The sequence below is a fragment of the Eulemur rufifrons genome, chromosome 1 (assembly GCF_041146395.1).
Source record: "Eulemur rufifrons isolate Redbay chromosome 1, OSU_ERuf_1, whole genome shotgun sequence".
Lineage (NCBI taxonomy): Eukaryota > Metazoa > Chordata > Mammalia > Primates > Lemuridae > Eulemur > Eulemur rufifrons.
The window spans coordinates 49,753,034-49,777,839 of record NC_090983.1 but is presented as its reverse complement, the minus strand read 5'-3'; the positions used below and the strand labels follow the sequence as shown (position 1 = coordinate 49,777,839).

The 24,806-nt window shown below is 35.4% G+C and overlaps 1 protein-coding gene across 1 annotated transcript; it reads left to right on the top strand.

Moving 5' to 3' along the window:
- Positions 1–6,713: 6,713 nt before the first annotated feature.
- On the top strand, positions 6,714–20,892 carry RBM45 (RNA binding motif protein 45). The gene is made up of 9 exons (XM_069470420.1): positions 6,714–7,113; positions 11,099–11,221; positions 12,965–13,091; positions 15,392–15,514; positions 16,280–16,459; positions 18,485–18,614; positions 18,789–18,873; positions 19,082–19,245; positions 20,692–20,892. Exons 1-9 carry the CDS (start codon positions 6,814–6,816, stop codon positions 20,882–20,884), a joined length of 1,425 nt encoding a protein of 474 aa, XP_069326521.1. The 5' UTR covers positions 6,714–6,813; the 3' UTR covers positions 20,885–20,892.
- Positions 20,893–24,806: the final 3,914 nt, after the last annotated feature.

The window sequence follows — 24,806 nt, the reverse complement described above, 5'->3', positions numbered from 1 at the left end:
TTTGTTCCGCACTGAAACATTAAACCACAGACCAAAACAAATATCAGATTTGCAAAGCTGGAAAAAAAGGAATTCCATCACTTTGGCTGAAGTGAATGCTAATGATATTAAACAAAAACGTATCATTTAAAGCATGCATGCTTTAATGTCTGAGTGCTCAAAAACACAGGTCTATTATAGCATACAATTTAATACAGACTTAATCATCTCCGTTATCATGCTTATTTTAAAGTTCTAGCCATAGCTACTTCAGAAAGTGCTATTGGTATAAATCTGGTTTTACTTCAGCCTTCAAACAATTAATTTATCCAGGTCAATCATATTCCTTTTCATTTCCAAAAACCATGTGTGCAAAAAATGATGTGAAGCATATAGGTCTAATTTTTCATCCCCTTACCTAAAAATAAGGATAGAACACATTGGAAAGGTGTTTATATTTATTATGAGTATTTACATGCCTGTAATAATCAATAAAACTATAAAATTAAAAACTATACAGAAAAGAATGAGCCACAGCAAGCTATATGTAACATAATTTCTTATTTACTTTATACTCTTAGCTGTAAATAAATCTACATTTAGATCACTATCTGGAAGCAATCAGAAATAACATTATTGAGTTCAGTGAACATTAGTACATGTTTAACATTAATGTAGTAGAAAATACATGGTTTCAAGTAGGACACATCTTATTGTATGCTGATAGATGTGTACAATAAATTTTGTACAAAGATATTTTGGTTAAGACTGTAAAAAACTATATGACATAACTAAATAAATGCCTTGTCCATCTAAAATGATGCAAAAATTAAAATAATTTCAAACAATAAAAAAATTGTACTTTAATATGGTAAGAAATGCACTGCCTGGGTTTGTTTTCCTGTTCTTTGTGTTCTGTGAAGAATGAGTACGGGGGAAATGGGAGTTGGGATGAAAATTACTATTATAGGAATCATGAAAATATCTAATTTTTTGATAGTAGGATCCCAAGCACATATTTGTTTATATAATCCAACTGAGAAATAGGTAACATTTGTGTTATTCTACCAATATTGAAGAATACAGTATTATTTAACTAAAGGTAGCTATTACTTGGAGAAAAGCTAGTGCTTTATATACAATAACCTGCAAAACTAATATCTTACTAACTTTAAATCTATGTGAAAATCCACAACAGTATTAATAAACTATTAAAAAGATAGTTTTCTTTGGGCAATATCTCAAAACAGCTAAAATCAATGTTTTAGATCTGATAGAAAGTGAGGTAAGGAAATTTACTTTATCTAAGAGAAGCTTACTTTAAAATTCCAAACATCAATCAATATACTGCATTCAATTTCTACATATATCAGTGCTATTAATCATCTGAAAAGATACAGAATTCAGTGAGCTTTTGAATAGGTGCCATAAAGGGTAAATCTTCAGTCAGAAAAAGCACATTTTTGGCCTCCTAGCAAAATTCATTCACTATAACCATAAAGTTTGTATTATAAAAAAAGTTACCTAAGTACTACCTTGAAGATCTTTATTTTCCAATTTTTATACAAGACAGAAAGTTCAGATTGATTTTATACTAATTAAACATTGCTGGCAATTCAGAAAACTAGACATTTAAAAAACAAAAAAAAATCATTACTTATAAGCTATATATTTCATATGAAAGTCACTTATAAAAATTCCCATTATCACTGTTTGAACTACAGTATTAATCATAGTTAAAACATTTATTACTGCCATCTTTAATCACAGAAGAATTCTGCTGATGCAATATCCATGTCCCTCTTCCAAGTGCATTAAAACCAATAGATTCAGCAATGACAGGAAGGGAAGGGGCAGGAAGGATAAAAAGGGATATCCTGAGGATAGGAAAAATATCAAAGGAATTCATTTTGTCCTATAATCATTTGGCACTCTACCAGTATTTAGTGTTTAAGAAGAAATATCTCACTGAAATAAGCAAAATGTGACATCTAGTATGAGAACAATCACTCATCCAAGAATTAAGTAATTCCAATACTAAATAGGCAGAATAAGAGTAGCAAACATTTGTATGTGCTTACTATATGACAGGCATATTTCCAAGCCCTTTATATATTAACTCATTTAATCCTCACAATACCCCTGTGATGGACACTATTAATATTGTTATTTTTATGCACGGGGAAAATGAGGCACACAAAGAGATTAAGTGACTGGTTGTTGAGAGATGGTGAAAGGTCAGAGTCAGGGCAGTATCAAATCTATAATTCCAGAAGTTTAACAATTTTCTTTAAGAGTGATCTAGGCAACCCTATATTGAACACAATATCTGACACATTGCAGATACTTAAAAAATTTTTTGCCCAACTGAGAGTGCTTGAAGGCGACTAGGTGAAATACTTCACACTGATACATACCACAGCTACACCTAAGTTTGCATTAACAAGAGGAATGTGGTCAGTACAATCAAGGTACTAATAAAGCTTTCAAAATTTACAAAGTTCAAATAACTGAAGTGATGAAATAGGGAGGGGAAGCTCACTAGAATATTTTAAGGATGAATACTGAACAGACTCAAAATGATTAAGTGGGATTCCGCCTGTAGTAATGGAAAGAGTACCTAGGTGGAGTGCAGTAATAATGACGTGACCCTGAGTAAATCACTTCCCATCTATAAATCTCCACAGCTGTCTATGGCCTTCTCCCCTTCTAAGTGGATACATTTGAGCCTTGAACCAGAACAAGAATCCAGCTTTCCAAACTCCCAATCTGTGCTCTTTGATGCCACGGCCTCTCTGTCATGGCTGACTTCTGCCAACCGTAGGCGGAAAGCAGAATCAGTATCGTCCAGAAATCAGAAAAGCTGCACAAGGGCCCGTCACAAAATAAATAAATAAATAAATAAATAACCTTCTGTTGCACATAAGGGCAACCTGGCCCCACCAGGCAGGGGCTGGGGTGAACTTCCCACACGCCGGACAGTTGGACACTTCTCTCTGGGATGGACCCAGGCCCAAATTGCATTGGCGCATTGCCAGCGCTCAGAAAGCATGGCTGCCCAGCCCACTCTCTTCCAACCAGGCCCCCACCTACCACAAAGCCGATGACTCTGCCCTTTACCTCCCGGAGCAGTCACCCAGGGTGGCTGCCGGGCTAGAGCCCAGGCCCCAAGTTCGAGGCTGGCAGTCCCACAGTAGCACCTCGAAACCCTGGCCTGCAGGCGTGGCCGGGCATGTGCTTCCGGTGAACGCCAGCCAATGGCAGACTGGGCTCTACTAGTGCTGCTGATTGGCCCCCAGATCCCGCGGGATCCTAACTCTCCCAGAGACTTGCTCCTGGTGTGCGGCCATTGGCTCCACATGGCCGCTGTCCACTACCAGCAAACAACTTTGGAGCAATCGAAAGGTGGCTAATTCAACAGAGAAACTGAATTTTTAATTATTTCAGTTTTAATTAATTTTAAATTTACATAATTTTAAATAATTTTATTTTAATTTTTTAAATAGCCACAGTTTCCAGATGGTTGAATGAAACTATTCTAAGTGGTATCTCTAAGTTCTGTCCTGTGATCTACAGATTTAAAGGATGTATGTCATTAAGTTGAATCAAAAGGACCGGTATACTGTGAAAAAAAATCAAGAGTTAAATATTATTCTCAAACTGTAACAAAGACATGCAAACTCAAGAAGACGACTACCATCTCTTCAGTGTCTGTTACAGGCCAAGGTAAGTGATTGTATACATTATTAGCAGCCAGAAGCCTTACAGATGGGTCAAATGAAGGCTCTGGACCATATTCATATGGAAAAATCTGAAAGTTATTAATTGATAACCCTTAAATATCAGTGGTAAAATCTATAGAAATTTCACAAATAGGGCAAAATATTTCTAGTTATTAAATATAATGTATGAAGATTAATATAACCAACCAAGTAAGCCTCATTTTACATGACAAAATTTCACTATTTTCTCCTTGCATTTCAAAAATCAGTCACCTCTCATTTTTAAGAAAGAAATTCATAATATTTGGGGGAGAAAAAATTTCAAAGGACATCTGAATTTCAAGTGAAATAACCATAATGTTTATCATTCTAATAATTATCCATTATAGGCTATATGTTTTAAAGCCTTCAAAATAAACTCTGCAAATGCACATTTTTTACTAATATAATAGTAATTAGGCCACGTACGATGGCTCACACCTGTAACCCTAATACTTTGGGAGGCCGCGGTGGGAGGATTGCTTGCGGTCAGGAGTTTGCAGCCTGAGCAAGAGCAAGACTCCATCTCTGCAAAAAATAGAAAAATTAGCTGGGCGTGGTTGCACACATCTGTAGTCCCAGCTGCTTCGGAGCTGAGGTGGGGAGATTGTTTTAGCCCAGAAGTTTGAGGCTGCAGTAAGCTATGATCGTGCCACTGCACTCTAGCCTGGGTGACAGAGTGAGACCCTGTCTCAAAAACAAACAAACAAAAAGACTAATAATCATTCTTTCAAAGTTCAGACATTTAAGATGTTTCAGTTACATGTAATTCATGTTCAAAGATTTTTATATAATTTGTAATATGACAATTCTGTCATTACTGAGTGATGTAATGTTCTAAAATTGAGTGTGGTAATGTTTTCCCAACTCTGAACATACTAAAAACCATTTAATTGAACTCTTCAAATGGGTGAATTGAATGCTACAAGAATTATATCTCAATAAATCTGTTTAAAATAAATAAATCATATAAAGAAAATATATTTACATTTTAGTAATTTATAAGTAAATTTCTTATTTTCCTTGAATATGTGCTATTTCACATGATTGAGTGGTAAAGAAATTGTGCTTTCCTAGAATTTCCCAATATTTCTGTTTCTGGTTTTGTTTTATGCAAACTTTTTTCCTTTCTTTGTGAAAAAAATTAATGGCTCTGAATATCAGCCTAAAAGTTTCAGGACCCCTATCAGTAGTCTTATTTTACAAATAATATATTGCCCAATCAGTGGAGTTTAAGAAAATTACACATTTTCCACTAGATGGCACTGGTGTGCAAATAGTATTGCTCAGAATCTTTGCAAGTCCTCACATCAATAAAATTATTACATTATCATATTATTGTCATTCACCTTGGTTGGTCTGGGTAAGATAAAGAGAGGTGGAAAGTTAAGATACTTCCTAGACTTCCCCAAGGTAACCAGAGCCCTCATTTTACAGGTAAGGAATGTGACACAAGGAGAAATTATAACAATCTTGTTAGTATTAATACTAAATCCAAGGTGACCACCCAGAATCTCTAACTCTTAGTTACCATCACACAACTAAAAAATATCGAGGGTTGGAGAGTGGACACCATAGTCAAAGGGAAGGAGAACATTAATCTGACGTTACATTGTATTATGTATTTGTATGTATGATTTCCACAACAGAAAAAAAAAATATCCGAGGGTAGGGATCATGTCTCTCCTGTTCCCCATTGTATATCTAGCTCCTAGCACAGAGCCTGGCACATAGGTGGTTCACAATAAATATGTATCTGTTTGACTTCATAGCAACCCAGGTTTTAGCAGCATGGACTTGGACGTTCAAGGAACCCTGGTCCTTGTCCACTTTCGAGTTTATTCCTTTCACTTCATTCCAATACCACTGCTATTAATAAATCCAGGTCCCATTTCTGAAATTCTGCTGGTTTTCTCCTGACCACTCCTCTAAGGCCTGTTAACAAGAAGTCTTAGAAGTTATTAGGCATTCCCTACTTTGCTTGTACCCTAAATTGTCTCCTAGCTCCACAGTTGAGAGGTCCATCCTCTCTGCCTTCAAACCACAGGAGTGCTTGTGGAAGTTGAGTGGACCAACAGATGGAGTTGATTTTGGTTTTGGCTCTGTTACTTGTATCTTTATTACCTTTGGCTATGCTATGAGCCTCAGTTTTCTCATCTCTAACAAATGAAGCTGGAATTGGATGATCTCAAAGGTTCCTTTCAACTCTAAGGTTCTATGGTTGTAACTCTGTGACCCTCCATTGAGTTTATGAGCAAGATGATGACAAAGACTCTCCTTAACCATAGCTTAGTCAGGCTCCCCTAAGTCTTCTGCTTGACTACACCCAATATTGGGCTTTCTGTTCTTGTAGAATCCAGTGTGATCAAGAACCCTGCTAATCAGTGTAGTGAAAATCCCCACCCTTGGTATCTGACCAGCATCAATATCCTATCACCCTGGCCTGCCTTCAGCAAGATTTCTGTTAAGCCCATCTAGCAAGAATCCTCCTTACCCATGATATTTCTTCTTCCTAATTTTCCATTCACAGACCCCCTCCCCACACTTCTTGGTTATAAATTCTCACTTGTCCTTATTAGAGTCGGAATGGAGTCCAACCTCTGTTCCCCACTGCAAGATCCCATTGCAATGGACCCTGTACCTATCGCCTTTGCTCCCCTTGAATATAGTCTGCTTTACTATCTTTAACAAGTGTCATGAATAATTTTTTCTTTAACAATGGCAAATTCAGGGGAAGAATCCTTGGTCTTAGGAGTGGAGTAAAGCCAGCACTGAGAAAGCCTGCGAACCAGGCAGGGCTGCTCTGGCTGCAGGGAACAAGGATTGCTCAATTGATATTTGGGTCTGGGCTCAGTGAGATTGGAGGCCTGGACCCAGTCAGGGTCCCCCGCGGCGCCAGGGGGCGCTGCAGGTCGCTTTCCGGAGGCCGGCACCCTGCGCAGTGGGATAGCACCCGGCGCTGGACTCCTCCTCCTTCCGGAAGCGCAGGGCCGGCCCCGCAACGTCTGGGTATGCTACAGCTGCAGTGGCGGGCACCGCAGAAGCCGAGACTGCAGCGCCGGGGTGGAGCATCATGGACGAAGCTGGCAGCTCCGCGAGCGGCGGAGGCTTCCGCCCGGGCGTGGACAGCCTGGACGAACCGCCCAACAGCCGCATCTTCCTGGTGATCAGCAAGTACACGCCCGAGTCGGTGCTGAGGGAGCGCTTCTCGCCTTTTGGCGAGATCCAGGATATCTGGGTAGTGCGGGACAAGCACACCAAGGAGTCCAAGGGCATTGCCTTTGTCAAGTTCGCCCGCAGCTCCCAGGCCTGCAGGGCCATGGAGGAGATGCACGGCCAGTGCCTTGGCCCTAACGACACCAAGCCTATAAAGGTGCGGGTGCCCGGGTCGGAGGGGAAGGCGGAAATGAGTCTCTCGGGCCTCCCTTCACCTGGCGCTGTGCCAGGCTGGGGGAGGGGTAGAGCAGCCTCTCCCAGCAGCTGACCAGGCAGCACCTGTCGTAAGTGAGGGAGTAGCTTTGAAGACGCCGGGGTGCTTGGAGTGGGAATGCGGACAGAACGTTCGCTCCCGCGAGCGGACCAGGCATTCCAAGCCACTAGTGGCTACACTTCCCCCCACCCCGCCCTTACTAATCCGCCAACTGTGGAGTTCATGGCCCAACTCATCCTGCCCTACTTTGAGGACTTTTCTGACCCTCTTCCCTCAGGTAGATATATATAGGGCTTAACTTGCCAAAAGTACATTACCCTGTGGCCCTCTGGTGTTGGGCCTTTCCCCAGAACCAGGCAGAGGTGTGCATGTATAAAATATTAAGTGCAGGTGATTGAAACGACTACTGTTACATATTTATCACACTTTCGTGATTTTTAAAAATTATTTTAAGTAAGCCCTGTTTGTGAAGGTGTTAATAGCATACGTTTGATTCTTGACCCTTTGTGTTACTGCCACTTGTCTTTGAAAGCAGACCAAAGTAAACAGCCTTAAGAGCTAAATCATTGTGATAAAGACGCATGGCAGGAAGGGTCATTTGAGAGTTATTTGATTTAGTTTATCCTTTAAGCACAAGGTAAGCCCCCAATATATCTATATTATTTGTTAGTAGTAGCCAAGATGTCACTGCTTACTTGTCGTGGCCTTAAATTAGGACCCAGTCCTGAGAATCTGGCAATTGCTTAAATTGTACCCTTCACCTGTTCTGTAGAAATAGTTGCAGTGTATGTACTTCTGTTGGAAATTTCCATAAAAATTATTCCTTTCACCTCAATTAAAATTTTTTTCTATTTACAAAAAATTAGAGAAGGGTATTAACAAGGACTTATGTAGATGAAGGACTTAGAGATATTTCAGTCTCTGGAGGTCTTGCCTGCACTCTATCCACAAAAGAAAAGCAATCTGGAAATACGCTGACAACACAGTAAACATTCCCTTCCTCCTGCCTCTCCAACCCATGACATGGGTCAAAACGGAGCATCAACAAAATTAATTGTAGAGCTATAGCATATACTAGGTAAGGGGTTGGCAAACTTTTCTGTAAAGGGCTGGATAGTGAAAATTTTAGGCTTTGTGGGCCACACACGGTCTCTGTCACGTATCCTTTTTTGTTTGTTTTTAACAGCCTTTTAAAAATATGAAAACAATTCCTATATTATGGACTGCACCAAAAATGGAGCAGTAGTATACTGACCCCTGCACTGGATTGATAAGTTTCATCTCTTTCCAATTATTATGTTTTTATACTCTGAATATAACATGACCATAGAGTCCATGTGAGCAAAGTCCCAACACTGAAATGCACCCTCTCTTTTAGCCACAGAGAAATTAAGTGCTTATTCCCAAGAATTAAAGTTTATAATTTTGTTTTTCACATTTTTTAAACTCTGAGTTTGAATCAGAAGGTTGTTTCATAACAGTAACTACCTAGAGAGTCTAGGTTCATTCTTCAGCAGCTGCAGCTTGGGTTGTCTTTTACTGGAACATAGTTGTTGTTTTCAGTATTCCCACTTAAATTAATTCAGCTTTAATTTTTCTCATGTACTTTGCTTTTGCAAAGTTCCAAGGGATCTACAAGACAAGAATATTACAGTACCAGGCCTACAGCCAGAGTAGATTGCCCAAGTAAAAGTTATTCTGTGACCAGCTATGTTATCTGTAGGAAAAGGGTAAACCTAGAAAATAGAAGAGGAAAATCTTGATTTTAGCTTTGCAAGAATGCCTCTTAGGCTGGGCATGGTGGCATGCACTATAATCCCAGCTATTCGGGGAATCTAAGGGAGGAGGATTGCTTGAGCCCAGGAGTTTGAGACCAACCTGGGCAACGAACATAGCAAAACCCCATATCATTTAAAAAAAAAAAAAAAAGAATGCCTCTTGATGTAGAGTGTATGTATGAGCATTCATAATCTGTGAAGGTAAAAATCTGTTAGGAGAAAGCTTCTGTTAGGAGATTGATTATTATACTTGTGTTCCATATAGGTACTGTCTTCTTTATCAGAGATTTGAAACACCTCAGTCCTTAAAATTTAGAAATTTGTGATCTGATGGTACTGCCAGTCTCATCTTATCTATCTTATCTGAGACTCTTTTTTTTTATTCCTTAGTGTCTTTGCATATACTTAAAGATTACCTATTTCTATTTTCCGATTGCCATTCATTACTGGTACATCCACTAGACTAACTTTCTAGTGGGCCATTTCTCTGTTATTCAATACTCTACTATTAATACCTCATAAAGTGCTTGGCGTATAGGATAGATTAATTAAGGTAATATCAGAAAGTAGACTCTATCTAGATATATGTCTCCAGCTCTGTCTTGTAAGCAGGATTCTATACCTCTATCAAAGGCTGTTTTCTCGGTGAACCTAATGACTTTCTTTTCCCATGGTTCCAGAGTTCTTTTTTTCAATATTTATAAAATCCCATGGCTTTTTAAGTTCTATATCCTTTCAGTTGTTGCCTCCTACTATGGAATTCAAGGGGGAAAAAAATTTTCAAGGGCCTGTGCATTTGATGATTTAATTAATTTCATTATATTTGTTCAGGTTATGAAAAATAAAACTGGCCATTAAACATCTTATGCTTATAGCTATAAACAAATCTAAAATCCTAGAGATTTTAACAGTCTTCTGGAATAATATAAAAACAAAGCAAATTTACAAATTAAATAAAAAGCAGTATACAATGCAAGTTAAATTTGAAGTAATAATCTAATACTACAAATAATGTTTCAATGAAACTAAGTTGCCAGTATTAGAAAAATAGCCTTAAGTCCGGTCCTGTGCATTTTCCTGCTCACATAGGAAATCATTTGGATAGTCACTAAGATGAACTAGAATATTGTTATATTTTTTTGGAGGGGGTATGGCTGAAGATCAGAACATGTTAACTTTTTCTAAAGATTAATATTAGAGTGAAAACAATTAAAGATATGGCCATGTAAACGTAAACCCAGCTGTATCAATAATTGCATTAAATGTAAATGGACTTAACATTCCAATTAAAAGAAAGAGATTCTGAGATGATTTTTAAAAAAACAAAACCCAACTAAATACTGTTTGCACATTTTAAATACAAAGATTAAAAAGCTGGTATGGTATCGGACAAAATAGACTTTAATACATGGATTATTAACAGAGATAGGGTAATTTCATAAGAATAAAAATATCAGTCAAAAAGTACATAACAATTCCATGTGTTTACATAGCCAATCAGAACTTCAAAATGCACGAAGCATTAAATCAACTATATCATTGACATTTATTGAACACTATATAATAGTCCCCCCTTACTTGTGGTTTCACTTTCTAAGGTTTCCAGTTACCCCTGGTATAGTACAGTGAGATATTTGAGAGAGTCCACATACACATAACTTTTATTGCAGTATAATTGTTCTATTTTATTATTAGTTATTAATCTTTTACTGTGCCTAATTTATAAATGAAACTTAATCATACTAATATAGTAAATATGCATAGGAAAAAGTATAATATATATAGGATTCAGTACAATCCACAATTGCAGGCATCCACTGGAGGTGTTGGAACATACCTTTTGAGTATAAGGGGGGACTACTGTACCCAACAACTGCAAAGTACACATTCTTTTTAAGTGGAATGACTTGCTCTTGCTAAACAAAAATGCAAAAGAAATATATTTGGAAAAAAAAAACCTCAGTGCAGAGATTGCTATTATCTCATTAAAGTCATTGCAATGAAGATTGCTTTTGAAAAAATTTTTTATACAATCCCATCACATTGCATTTTAATCTAACATGAATTGCATACACATAATCATAAAGTAAGTATACTTAGGGAATAGGAAAATAGTTGACATTATTTTTTGAGTTTGGTTTGTTTCTTAGGTTTTCATTGCTCAGTCCAGATCATCTGGAAGTCATCGAGATGTTGAAGATGAAGAACTTACAAGAATCTTTGTTATGATACCAAAATCCTATACAGAAGAAGATCTACGGGAAAAATTTAAGGTACTTATGTTTTCTATCAGCTAGCATATGTGATAATTCATAGTCCTGCATAGGTTGTATGGGTACTAAATCTGTGTAGTTTGTTTGAGTTAGATTGTTAGAGTGGTGGTGGGAAATTAAATAACTATTTTTAGGTCAACAATTTCAGTCTGTCTTTAAATATTAATGTAGAATACATTAATTTTTTAAATTAAAAAATATATAAGACTGGAAAATAGTGATGATGGTGTTCCCCATCCCTACACCGACTTTATCATGAAAATACCATTTCAGAAAAAGGAAGTGTAAAGCTCAGAGTTTAAGATCACACACGTAGTAGGTGGTGGAGCCAAGATTTAAACCCAAGCTGTCTAAGTCCAGAGCCTACTCTTAGTTCCAATTTTAGTACATGTGCTGTACAAGTGCCCAAACCTATTCTTGGTCTTTAAAATTTCAAAACACTCTCTTATCACTCCCCTGTATTGCCTCTCATGTAGAGGTGAGTCAGGCAGGCCTGTGTGTGTGAACCATATTGTCTATTACAGGCCTACTGTATGCTGGCACTCTTTGAGAAGAGTTTTTGTCCTAAAATTGGGCCTCTGAAGGAGTTGTATTTGAAGAAAAACACTGACTACAGTTCTGAACTATAGATTATGGTAAATGAAATTTGAAGATGATTTTAAATATTTTTAGCCCTTAACTTTTATATACAGTGATAAACTTTCACAAAAATTATTAGAAAGCAATTATTTTAAAATTTCTTTTTTTATCCTTTTTCTCCTAATCTTCCCATGAAGTGGGTAAGCAATAAGCAAGAAAGAAAAGAAACAAGCAGTGAAAAGTAATTTTCTAACTTCCTCTCTTATTCCAATTGAGAGTTCAGTAAAATGCTCCAAAAATAACAAATACCAAAAATATATATTCCATACTTCCTCCAGTAGTAAGAAAAAGGTGTATAAAAAAATTTATAAGTTTTTATCGTTTCCTGAGTGAACAAATATGATATTTCAATCTAAATATGTGAGAATTAAGTTGCTAATTGATTTCATGAGAATTTTGTTACATAAATAATAAATACCGAGAAATTATATTCCATATTTCTTTCAACATTAAAAATAAACATTACTGCATATTTCTCACATAGAGTATTAGCTTTGTGAGTGAACCAGTGTACTTTAGAGATACACTTTGGGAGGCTGTCCTTCAAAAGAATACACAATCATTTATGCTCCTGTTAGGAGACAGGCAAATGACTTAGCTAATGTTCATTGGTGTTTGGTATGTGTCAGGCCCTGTACAAGGACCAAATGTGTGTTAGTTCATTTAACTCTGAAAACAGCCCTGTGAAGTAGGTACTGCTATTAGGCCCATTTAACAGATAAAGAGACAAGGCACAGAGATAATGAGTAAATAGCCTAATTAATAAGTGGCAGACCCAAGATTTGAATATAGAAAGTTCAATTCCAGAACCCTTGCTCTTAACCACTACTGAGCAAGACTTTGGAGCTAGCCAGACCATGTACGAATTCTTACTCTGTCTCTGTGACTTAGTCTTCTCTGTAATTTAGGCAAGTTATTTGATTTCTCTAAGGCCTTGCTTCCTTGTCTGTGAGATAAGCAGTATAAAATATCTATATAATCCTTGAAGATTTCTTTGTTTACATGCAAGAGGCACAAAGAAACATAAATTTAAGTTAGTTCTGAAATAATCTGTTCAATTATTAATCTGAAGTCCCCTAAGATCATGTCTTTTAACTCTCCTAGGTGTATGGAGATATCGAGTATTGCAGCATTATTAAGAATAAAGTCACTGGAGAGAGTAAAGGTTTGGGCTACGTACGATACTTAAAACCATCACAAGCTGCCCAAGCAATAGAAAACTGTGATCGAAGTAAGGATGTGTTTAACATTGTTAGAGACTTTTTAAAAGTTCTTGTTATTCTAAATAATTGAATCTAATGTTGATTTTTGCTAATAACCATACCTGCTAACTTAATCTTAGCATTTGGGTATTTAAATATATGTAGTCCAAGGATGAAAAATATTCTGGGGATGTGATTAAGCATTCATTGAGGCACTATCTTGAAGAGAAATATGAGCAACTACATTAATTTAGTAAGCGAAAGGCATACTTCGTTATTTGTTTAGATTTTTGGGGGTTTCTAACATTTTAGAATTTTAAGTATTAAAAAATCGACTTACATTTTCAGAGTTTTTAACATATTCTTTATATTCATGTTTGATCTAAATCCCCAAGAGTATTAAGTATACTAATAGACCTGTAGGTTAAGGATAGGATTTATAAGGTTTGCTAACATGGGTAATTAATATAGATAGGGTTAATTTCAAGCTAAAGTGACATTCATTGGATCTTTTGCTGTTGCTATATACATAATGAAGAATAAGGTTTTTTTTTTAAGCCAAGGAGAATATTCTTTGTGGTCATACTTTTAGTTTTAGTGACCTTTAGAAATGAGATGTGGAATAATTAAATTACTGGCTTTTAAGGTACAAAAATCTGTATACTAGAAAGAATCACTGTTAATCGGGAGAATTCTTTGTTACCCCTAAGGTACAAACCAAAATTTTCTCTTAGATACTTCTACATTCTTTATTCAGCCATTGGGTAGCCAAGATCTAATAGGGAAAAAGTGAAGAATGATAGAAGAATTTTTTAAAAGGCTCTTTGAAAGCAAGAAGTATGTCTTATTTGTCTTTCTGTCTCCCCAAGTACCTTGTACGTAATAGGCCTTTAATAAAAATTTACTGAGATCTAAGTCAAAGAAAGTAACTGCCATTTATAGTAGACTCAATAAGACTTTGCAAAATGAAAAAAGTGTTCAAAAGTGTGTGATATAGTCTATTAATAATGAAAAACAGATGCACTGGATGAACATGGGAACATATCCAAAGAGGTGGGCCTTGCCTCTGGTGCATGGTAGATAGGACAGGGGAGAGCAGTGTTAGCAAAGGCACAGAGCCAGGAATAAACAAGTCTTGTGCTTAATGCTGTGGAGGCAACTTCCTGAGTAAAGCACAATATTCTTATTGAGGCATTATGAAGCACAGGTAACTAAGTACATTGGAACCATTTATGGGAGGTTATGAAAAGTTCAAGCTTAGTCCATGTTAAGATTCCCTTATAGATTATTTAAAAAGAGAAAAATAATAAAAACTTTTAGAACAGTTGATCTAACCACAGGATTAAGGATAGATGGTCCAGAGAAGAATTCAGATTGGCTGGCTTTCTCCTTTTTAAAGCCATGATGAAAGCTATGAACCCTTGAAATGTGCCCATATATACATATATGCATAAGCATTTGTTTAAAGTTTCCAAGGGTTCATGGGATCTTCCCCCCTTTTGAAGCTCATCCTTGGACCCCTAGTTAAGAACCCTTGATCCAGAAACAGGGAGACTGGTTAAAGAGCTGTTATAATTAATGGAAGAGAATCTAAGTTGAAAGCAGGCAGGGGGCTAGGCATGGTGGTTCATACGTGTAATCCCAGTGCTTTGGGAAACTGAGGCAGGAGGACCAGTTGAGGCCAAGAGTTCGTGACTGGCCTGAGCAACATAGCAAGACCACGTCTCTAAAAAAATATAAGAAAAATTAGCCAGGCATGGTGGTGTGCACCTGTAGTCCCAGCTATGGGAAGCTTAGGCAGGAGGATTGCTTGAGCCCAGGAGTTCCAGGTTGCAGTGAGCTATGATTGGGCCACTGCACTCCAGCCTGGGTGACAGAGCAAGACTCTGTTTCTAAAAAAAAAAAAAAAAAAAAAAAAAACAAGGAAGTTACAATGAAAGATAACATATTCTAAGTGTATGTATTTCAAAGGAAGAAAAGCTTGGTGACAGGTTAAATGGCAAAGAAGCTATATGGGATTTTGATGTTGAAAAGCTTAGGTGAATGAATGATAATATCACCTGTGGAGAGGGAGATTGGAAGGGATAGTATAGAATTGCTGGTGTTTCGTGTCTAAATTGACCCATATTTTGGGATTCTTATTGTTTCTCATTTATTCTTTGCCATCTTCCAAAAAGCAAAGAAGTAGGTCTGGTGGAGATGGCCATTGTATAGATTTTGCTTTGTACAATGACATTTATAAAGCTAAGTCAGGCACTAGCAATCAGATATATTTGTGGGTATGTTAAATTTGCTATGAAGCTTGAAATTCATGGACTCTCTTTTCCAGGTTTTAGAGCAATCTTGGCTGAACCTAAAAATAAAGCATCTGAATCCTCTGAGCAAGACTATTATAGTAACATGAGGCAAGAGGCTCTGGGACATGAACCTAGAGTAAATATGTTTCCCTTTGGTAAGTGGGCTACCTTTAATAGAGTATGTAGTATATGCAATCTAATTTGAGTTTTTTAAAATACTCTGTTGTCAGCTGTCTGTAAATCTCACCTAGTGAATAAAGATCTTAAATATAAGGTTTTTTTCTAAAAAGTTGGTCATGACTCCTAATGTCCTTAATATGTAACACTTATTTTGCTTATTTCCAATTATAATTTTCTTGGTTTAGTTATACATTCTCTGCATAGTAAACTACTGCCACTGTCACGTGTCACTGCCACTTTTTTGAGTGAGTTTCTGCCTCTGTGCAGTGGAACAAAAAGTACAAAAGGCATGTAGAGATATCCCCTAAGTATGAATCCTAAAATTTTGCCCCCAAACTACTGCCACTTTAAAATTAGGGCTACAGAAAGAAGAATGACAAAAGTAGAAGCTAAAGAAAGGGAAAAATGAATGATAAAAAGTAAGGCCTGTGGATGTTATTTGGCTTAGACTTTCAGGTAAAATACTTGCCATATTTTTCAGTTTTGCACACTAAATTTATTCCTGTGAAATTAGATATGCATTTCTGCATATATTTCTGCCTTTAAAGTCTTGGCGTGGGGAGAGTTGTCTGTTTCCTTGTCTTGGTCCTTTCTGGTAGTTCTGATGCCCAAAAGCATACTACAAAGTGCAGTGTCTTTATTCAGTGCAGTGGACTTTTTATTTTCTAATACTTAAAATGTTAAATGACTTCTTGAATCTATAGAAATTTAAAGATTTACTTTTTTTTATCTTGTTGGAGAACAACAATCTGAATTTTCAAGTTTTGACAAGAATGACAACAGAGGCCAGGAAGCTATCTCCAAACGCTTGTCAGTTGTATCAAGAGTTCCTTTTACTGAAGAACAGCTTTTCAGCATTTTTGATATAGTACCAGGATTGGAATATTGTGAAGTTCAACGAGATCCTTATTCAAATTATGGTAAAATGTCTTTTTTTTTTTTTTTTTTTAAATATACTGTGTTTTGTTAAAATGGCTTTTCTCTCGTGGCACTTTTATGTCAGAACGTAAAATTCCTGTCATTTTTATGTTAGTGTGACAGGAATTTTATGTTTCCTTTTTCTCTACTTTAGACTTTAAAATATAGTGATGCCTAATAAACAAACCCCTGGGAATGTATCTCATTTTACAAAATCATTCACTTGAAAAAATATTTTAACTCTGACAAAATAGAACATTCTCTGTTTTTGGTTGTGCAACAAAAACACCTCAGAGTAGGATCTCTGTATATATTCTTAGTTAATGCAAAACCAATTTATGAAACTCAAAATTTCTTCCTCATTCATCCTAAAGTCTCTTTTCTCTTAAACTTTATACCCCAAAATGAGTTTATATCCCTAAAGAGTCACATCAGACTACTCAGATGCAAATCCTGGTGGTGACATGTAGCTTTGAGACCTTGGCAAATTGCTTATCGTCTATGAGCCTTTCTTTCCTCATCTGTAAAATGGGATCAATACCTTCGTTACCTGGCTTAGGTAAGACTTAGAAACAATAAATGTAAAATAACCTAATACAAGTCCTGGTATGTAATTGGGACTCATAAATGTAAGGGTTTTTGATTTTTAAAGAACTGGAAGTGAGAGGTAGTAGAGAAAAATCATACTTGGTTGGCATCTCTTCGAGTATTATAGGTATACCTGATTTAGTCCTTTGAGAGTGACCTAGGTATTGAGGAGAAAGTAGAGAAGTGAGTCTGATCACGTGGACCAGTAGGCCTAAAGTAACTTCGCCCTTCACACAGACACCCCCACATACTCACTGTTACCTACCCAGCACTGGTCTTTTAGCAGAACTGTCCATCTGAACCACTTCGGGCCGTCTCCAACCGTAACCTGATCTTATGCTATCATCCTGTTCTAAGACTTACTGGGCACACATTTTGTATTTTCTGGCATATTTGTTATATTCATAGAAAGTTCTATTTGTTTTTTCCCTCTTTTTTATGTGGTAGGTTAAAGTGTATTTGTTCCTATACCTTCTATATTGTTTCTCTGCTTGGATGTATCTGAAAAATACGTATCGTTGGAATATCTTTTTATTAATAGAGGTGTCATCATATAATTAGAATCCTATTTGAAATAATTTTATATGGTCCTTTGATTTTTGTGTTTTATTTTAATTTCATTAAAACATTGAATGCTTGGATTGAGAGGGGAACATAAAATTATAAGTGTTTTTTTCCAAAGTGCATTATATTATAAATATATCATGAAAACCTTTTGGTTATTTCACAAACTTCTGGGCTCTCCATTTAAGGACTCCAGTAAAATTTCCTTCCATTTATTTAGCCTTACCCTCCTGAATTGAAATCTGCCCCCTTAGCTGAAATCTCTTCAAAGGAATGTGAAATATGTGACTTAAGGATAGGAGACCCTCTGTTCCCTACCTTTTGTTTTTCATTCAGATCACTTTTCCTCCCTCTACTGTAGCTAGCCAAGGTGAATATATTCTTTTCAAATATCACTTCTCATTTCATTTCCTATTCAGTGTGATAGGGAAAATTTTAAAAGTAGATTTCAAATAATAAAAATTTAGGTTTTTAAGTATATCAGTATCACATAAGAAAAGCCAGTATCCTAAAATTAAATTGATTAGACAGAATGTATGCTAACTTTCCATTTTCCTTTAAATATCATGTTTATATTTTTCCCGAAATCTGAATTAGGCTTACTTTCTAGGAATACAGCTTTTGTACACATGAATAACACAAATGTATTTTCTGATACATTTGATTCCATATTTACTAGTTGTGTGATACTATGGTTCTAACGTGTTTCATTTTTTAGATACATTGTAACATAGGTGTCAGGTACTCAATCTGCTTTCCTTTTTTTCTTTTCTTTTTTTCTCTTTTTTTTTTTTTATTTTTCATACTTTCTTTTTCTACATGTATCCTTGGTAATAAATGCTTTCTTTTTCATTTCTGTATGTTCTCTATTTTAGGTCATGGAGTGGTTCAGTATTTTAATGTAGCATCAGCTATTTATGCAAAATACAAATTACATGGATTTCAATACCCTCCTGGCAATCGGATAGGTGTTTCCTTCATTGATGATGGAAGTAATGCAACAGAGTAAGTACCATTCCAGGAGTCCCTAAAGCCAAGCTTTGGGTGTACATGAGTATGACTTGAAGAATAAAAATAGAAAACAGTTGACCTCTCAGGTGAGAAAGTCACACAAAACAAGTTACTGTTAAGAGACTGAATATTTCTAGTTTTCTGTAAATTATCAGTTATTGTCTCCAGTCTCCTTAGAAAAATGGCAACGCAGATGGTAGCTGCACAGCTTGCATCAGTGGTGTGGAATAACCCAAGTCAGCAGCAATTTATGGTAAGTAGGTAAGGATTTAAACTTTTCTAATACATCAATAGTGTATAAAATATATGTGACCTTTGTTTACTACCTATGTAAGATAATTTTCAAAGGTACAATAGAAAACCACATAGGTGCCATGATACACGTGTGTCTTTAGCTCTTGGCCAGAAATCCCTAAAGTGCAGTTTTTCTTTTTCTTATTTTGTACCTAACTGTTCAACAGCAATTTGGAGGAAGTTCTGGATCACAGTTGCCTCAAATCCAGACTGATGTTGTACTTCCACCTTGCAAAAAAAAAGCCCCTCCTGAAACTCCCGTGAAAGAAAGACTTTTTATCGTGTTTAATCCTCATCCTTTACCTTTAGATGTATTAGAAGATATATTCTGGTAAGATTTCAATTCTACAAAGTTATGGGTTTTTTATATAATTTATTTAAACTAATAATTTAAGCATTCTCACAATCTTGACACTTCCTTCATCCACTGCCTATCAGGTAGAGATGATTTATTCTGTGGTTTTAAAAACTTACTTGTATCATTTTTTTCAATTTCTGATCATTTTCTTTTGTTAGTCACCCATCGTTTTCCACATAGAATTTCCTTTTATTTTATTTTGAAGACATAAAATCATTTGTCTCTTGGTAGAAGACACATCGGCATAGACCTGTGCACTAGAATTCTTCTTACATATCTTTTTTTTTATAGTTGTAATTCAACTGAACAGTATTTACTAAGCATCTTCTATTTTGTCAGCACACTATTGAGTCCTTAAGGATTATATAATCACATTGAGTAAATACTTGATTGTAGGGAAAAATATATAATAAGTATTAGAAAAAAGGGAAGGTTCTTAATTATTTCTGTTTTTAGTATAACTCCTTCCTTAGCTTTTTCTTTTTGGTCTTTTTCCCATTTGCCTTACAAGAATATTAGTGAATTAAATACATAGATAGAAAGCTTTTTAAAGAGCTGCACAAAATATCAAGGACATGGTTCAAATATTTTGACCTTTATTTAACTGATTTATTTAGTTTTTTTATCGTACCTCTCCTTTGTGCCCTGCAGGCACTGTGCTGAGTGCTAGAGACATTATGTAAACAAAACATTATATTAAGTGAACAAGACATTATATTATAATCTTTGTCCTCTTAGAGCTAATCTCATGTAGAAGACAAGTAAGGAAATAGGAAATTACCACCTAGTGACATTGGTGCTATGCTAAGGAATGTATGAAATACATAGGGTGGACACCTACCTTAGAGACTCTGAGAAAGCTTCTTGAGAGAAGCAAGGTGTAGGTGGAAAGCTGAAGGATACAGATAATTTCACCATGGAAGACAGCTGGTTATTCCTGCCAGGGAGAAAGTAAAAGGAGGTCATTAGAGTATGGAATTTGAGAGATTGTAAGAGAAGGTAAAAACTAAAGAGGCCAAGGTCCATGTCAAGAAAGGCTCTCGAGCTATCTTAAAAAGTTTGTTCTTACCCTAGAGGCAATGAGGGGCCGCTGGGGGATTTGTAGGGAGTAAATGATCATATCTGTGTTCACTCAGAGGACAGGGTGGAGAATGGATTGGAGAGGGACAAGCCCAAGGGGCAAGGACACTAGTGAAGAAGGTATCAGAGTAATCTAAGGAAAAGATGATGGTCCGAATAAGGAAAGAGACCTGAGTGAGAATGAAGAGAATTGACTGATTGAGGATATGTTTAAGAAGATTGAATGAATCACGTGTTGGATATGGGGAGAAGAGTGAAAAAGGAGTCAAGAAAGGACCCCTGGTTTTGGACCTGAGCAGCTATATATCAATTTCAGTTGATTTTTTCACTTTGTTTCAGTCGTTTTGGTAACCTGATCGAAGTTTACCTTGTGTCAGGAAAGAATGTGGGGTATGCCAAGTATGCAGATAGAATAAGTGCTAACGATGCCATTGCCACTTTACATGGGAAGATTCTCAATGGGGTCAGACTTAAAGTTATGCTGGCAGATTCCCCAAGAGAAGAATCTAACAAACGGCAAAGAACTTACTGATTCTTGAGGTAAGCACTTTTTAATCTGAATTTTAATACATACTGGCTAAAGCATATAGCAAGAGAAATATGTGTAAGTACTTTCTTTAATTATGGACTTTTCTTTTTAGTGATTGAAAAGTTATCTGTTAAAAGCACTTTGGCTTTAAAACTCTGCTGATAAAGCCAAGTATTTTTTACAATCTATTTTTTAAACATAAACTACTGAAAAAAATGTTGTTGACGTTAACTGGAAGAATGTTTTTGCTCTCCTACGAAATAAAATCAAATTTCAGTTTAGAAAGTTAAATAGTTTTTTGTTTGTGAATATCTTAAGCTTTAAGAATTGGACTTTTTACTATGTACTTACAAAAGCTTTAAAATTGAATACTTCTTAAGATTTTTAACTTGAAGAATCGGTATCTTGAGTTATGAATTGATGTAATTTATAACAGTCTTTATAAAGAATGTTTTGATTTCTCACTAATGAAATATCTAAAAAGCAATATCAAATAGTATATCTTTTTTTGGACCTTTTGAACCTAAATATTAGTATTTTCTGGACTTGTATTTGTGAATTTGTACATTAAAACTATACATCCAGAAAATATTCTCATATGCATATATGTATTTTTTTTAAAAACCTGTCCAAAAACTCTTATCTAAGTATTGATATATGCAGCCATATGAATTCCTTTTCCTACTTATTAGTTTTTAAAAATCAAGCTATAATTTCTTTTTCTGTGACAGTCATTTTATATCCCTATGGTTTGAAGAGACATTCCTTAAAGTTAGATTTTTTTATTCTGTAAATGAATTCTGAGTTTCAGGGGAACCTGTTTCCCTGTTCTCACACACTCCAGCTTCCCAAGTCTACTACAGGTCAAATGGTAGTAGTTGGCAAGCACTTGGAATTCAGTTTGAAGTTACTGGCTTGCAACCATTTCTTTTTTTCACTTAAGGTTTTCTTTCTGACCAATTACGTGAGGTAGCGGTTGTCAGAACGAGTCCTCTCAGCCCTTCCTGCTGGTGGCCCTTCCTCTCAGAGCAAGTCAGGTGATTAGTTCCTCCTTCATAGAAGGCAGTTGGCAATAGAAAGTGCCCATTGGGCCCATTGTGAATAATCCTAATTTTAAAATGTTTTTAAATGTTTTATTAAATGACAGAAACCACTCTCATTACATTATGCATTGTTAGCAATTTAACCCTAGAAATATTAAATTGCCAGTGAAAAAGAATTAATAAGCAGTTTTTCCTGTTTATGGATAAAATGCTAAGAATTCTATTTAAACAAGCTAGCATGCAAAAAATGTGTTTATTCCAGTCTGAATATTTCAATATATCGGTAATAAATACTTCTTGCTTTTGTTCAACAAACCTTTGTCCTTAAAAAGGACAATAATATAGACTTCTTAGTAAAGAAAAATATATACATTAATCTTATGGTTGAGCCTGTCCTGATGATTATTTACATATTAAAGACAATATTGGGCTTAAAACCAGCAGATCTGCCCACTTCCTATGGGCATGTCTCTTCACCTTTCTGAAGCTCAGTTTTTTTGTAGGGTTATTGAGAGACAATGAATTGGCAAAATTCCTTGTAAAATGAAAAAAAAAAAAAAAAAGGCTTTGCAAGTGTAAGCTAAAACTCTTGTGTTTGTGGTTTCAGTGAAACCTTTGAGATGTTATCTCATCCCAAATAATGACATCAATGATTAGAAACTAAAAGTTTAATGATGTAAAAGTATCTCATGGCCAGCTGGTGCTATGAGAACTAAGCTTTATCATACTATATATTTCCCCTTAAATTCATCCAATTTCCTACATTAGAGGAATTGCATGTTCTTCAGCATGCCTATTCATAAAAATATAAATCTATCATTCTTCCCCTTTTTGAACTGTTTAAATATTCAGGGCAAAGATTAAGTAGAATCAGATTAGTTGAAAATGGTTATTTGGGTAGGATATAATTAGCTACACTGGTTTTGAGTTTCTTCTAATTGCAGTGTGGCTTTTAATTTATTTTTGCTGCAGATCTTCTACTTACCATGGACTCCATACTGAGATTCTTCTTCTTTGTTGGTATATTAAATATGTATCTTATTTTAAGGTTTGATAAAACACTAAGAAAGACTTTTCCAAATTTTACATGATTGTGACAAGTTTTTTTGGGGGGGGTTGTACTTTTTTGTTTGTTTCTTTAATTTTAAAAGGACATAGACACAGCTCATGAAGGATAATTCCACTTGCCTCTGAGGAATAAACCTCGGATTACATGAGCCACGCCTAGGAAATAGGAGAAGAAACTGATCTAAGAATATAACTTTAAAAATAGTTGTTCTATTTTGAGATGGCTCTGATATCCAAAATATATTTCTCTTTCTATTTGAGGAAAATAGAAATTTCAGTATTTCAGAGCATCGGATTTTGTATTAATTCACAGCTTTTTACCTCTAGAAATTCACTACCTGCTTGCATCATCCTTCTGAGAGTTTAGTTTTGTTTATTTGGGGGCATCTATGATTAAGCAGATAACATTGGTTGTACTAAAATAGGGGAACAATTCCTAACATTTTAGGAATACTATATACAATAGCTATTTCCTTTCAGGTGATGATTTTCATACTTGTGTTGTGTTCTTTCTACAGAACAAAAACTAAATAATGACATAATCCTCAGCTGACTGACTGAAAATGTGACTGGACGCACTCCCTGTGGACAGTTGACAGCTTTTTTTTTCGTATACCTGATAGTCTGTGCACAGCATTGTTTTGCCTGGGAAGCAGGGATTGCTGACATGTATTTTTGAATCCATACATCAATGCTAAAACTGATATAGTAGTTGTTTCTTAGAGCAATATGTTGTTATGTGTAGCAGAAATAAAGTTTTCTTTGCTTAACTAAATCATGACTTATTTATGTGAAAGACAAGAATGAAAAAATTTAATAGTCTTAGAATTTGACTAAATGACATATTTCATTGATTTTGAGATGCACATTTTTTCACATTTTAACACCTCTGAAACTGGAAACATTTTTATATCAATTGTATGCCACAGTGTAATCGACAACTTTTTTTTATTCCTTAATGAAACACAAAGGTGCTTCTTTCAATCAATTGCATCTTAGATTCAATAAAATATGGTAGTTCCTACTGAATCTACACATGCAGATTAATTGCCTACATTTATTCTAAGGACAAGAGCCAAAAGACAAATCATTAGAATATTTTTATACTGTATTATTATAGTCATACAAAAATTTGTTGATAATTTTGTACAGGTCTTTTAAGATTATAAGGCAACAGTGATAAAGAAAAAAATACTAAAAGTTATTGTTGATAAGAAGTTTAAGTAAATGTCAGTGGTTTGGGGGATGGCTATTTTTCGTTTTTTAAATTGAGAAATATAATGGCCGCTCCAAAAATATGACATGTAAGCAGTGTTCAAAACAGACTATGATAGGAACCATAGCCATTTTGAAATTAAAGAGTAAAAATTAGGAACCTGCTCTTCTTGTACTTTGAAAATCCAAGAAAAAATTTTTATTAACTCTCGAGTTGAATGAGATGTATCAAAAAGGTATATCTAAATCAAGAACTTGGCATTTCAAAAAAATGATACTATAAAATAGTACATAGTTGTTAAAACATCACATAATTACCACCTCATTATGCCTCTTACATCCTGAGTTAAACTAAAAATAATGAAAGATTAAATTCAGCAAGCATAATAGAGTATTTCATACTTGGACATCTCTACATTGAAAAAATCCTTTTTTTAAATCAGTAATTTTAGTAAATATAGATAAGAAAATTTCTAGTCTTATCATCATAGTCAATATTTACTAAACAAGAATTGAACCAAGTATCTTTCTGTGAGCCAGAGAGTATATTTTTTAAAAAAAAGCAAATGCTCTCTTTAGCAATGAAAAACTTAAGTGGA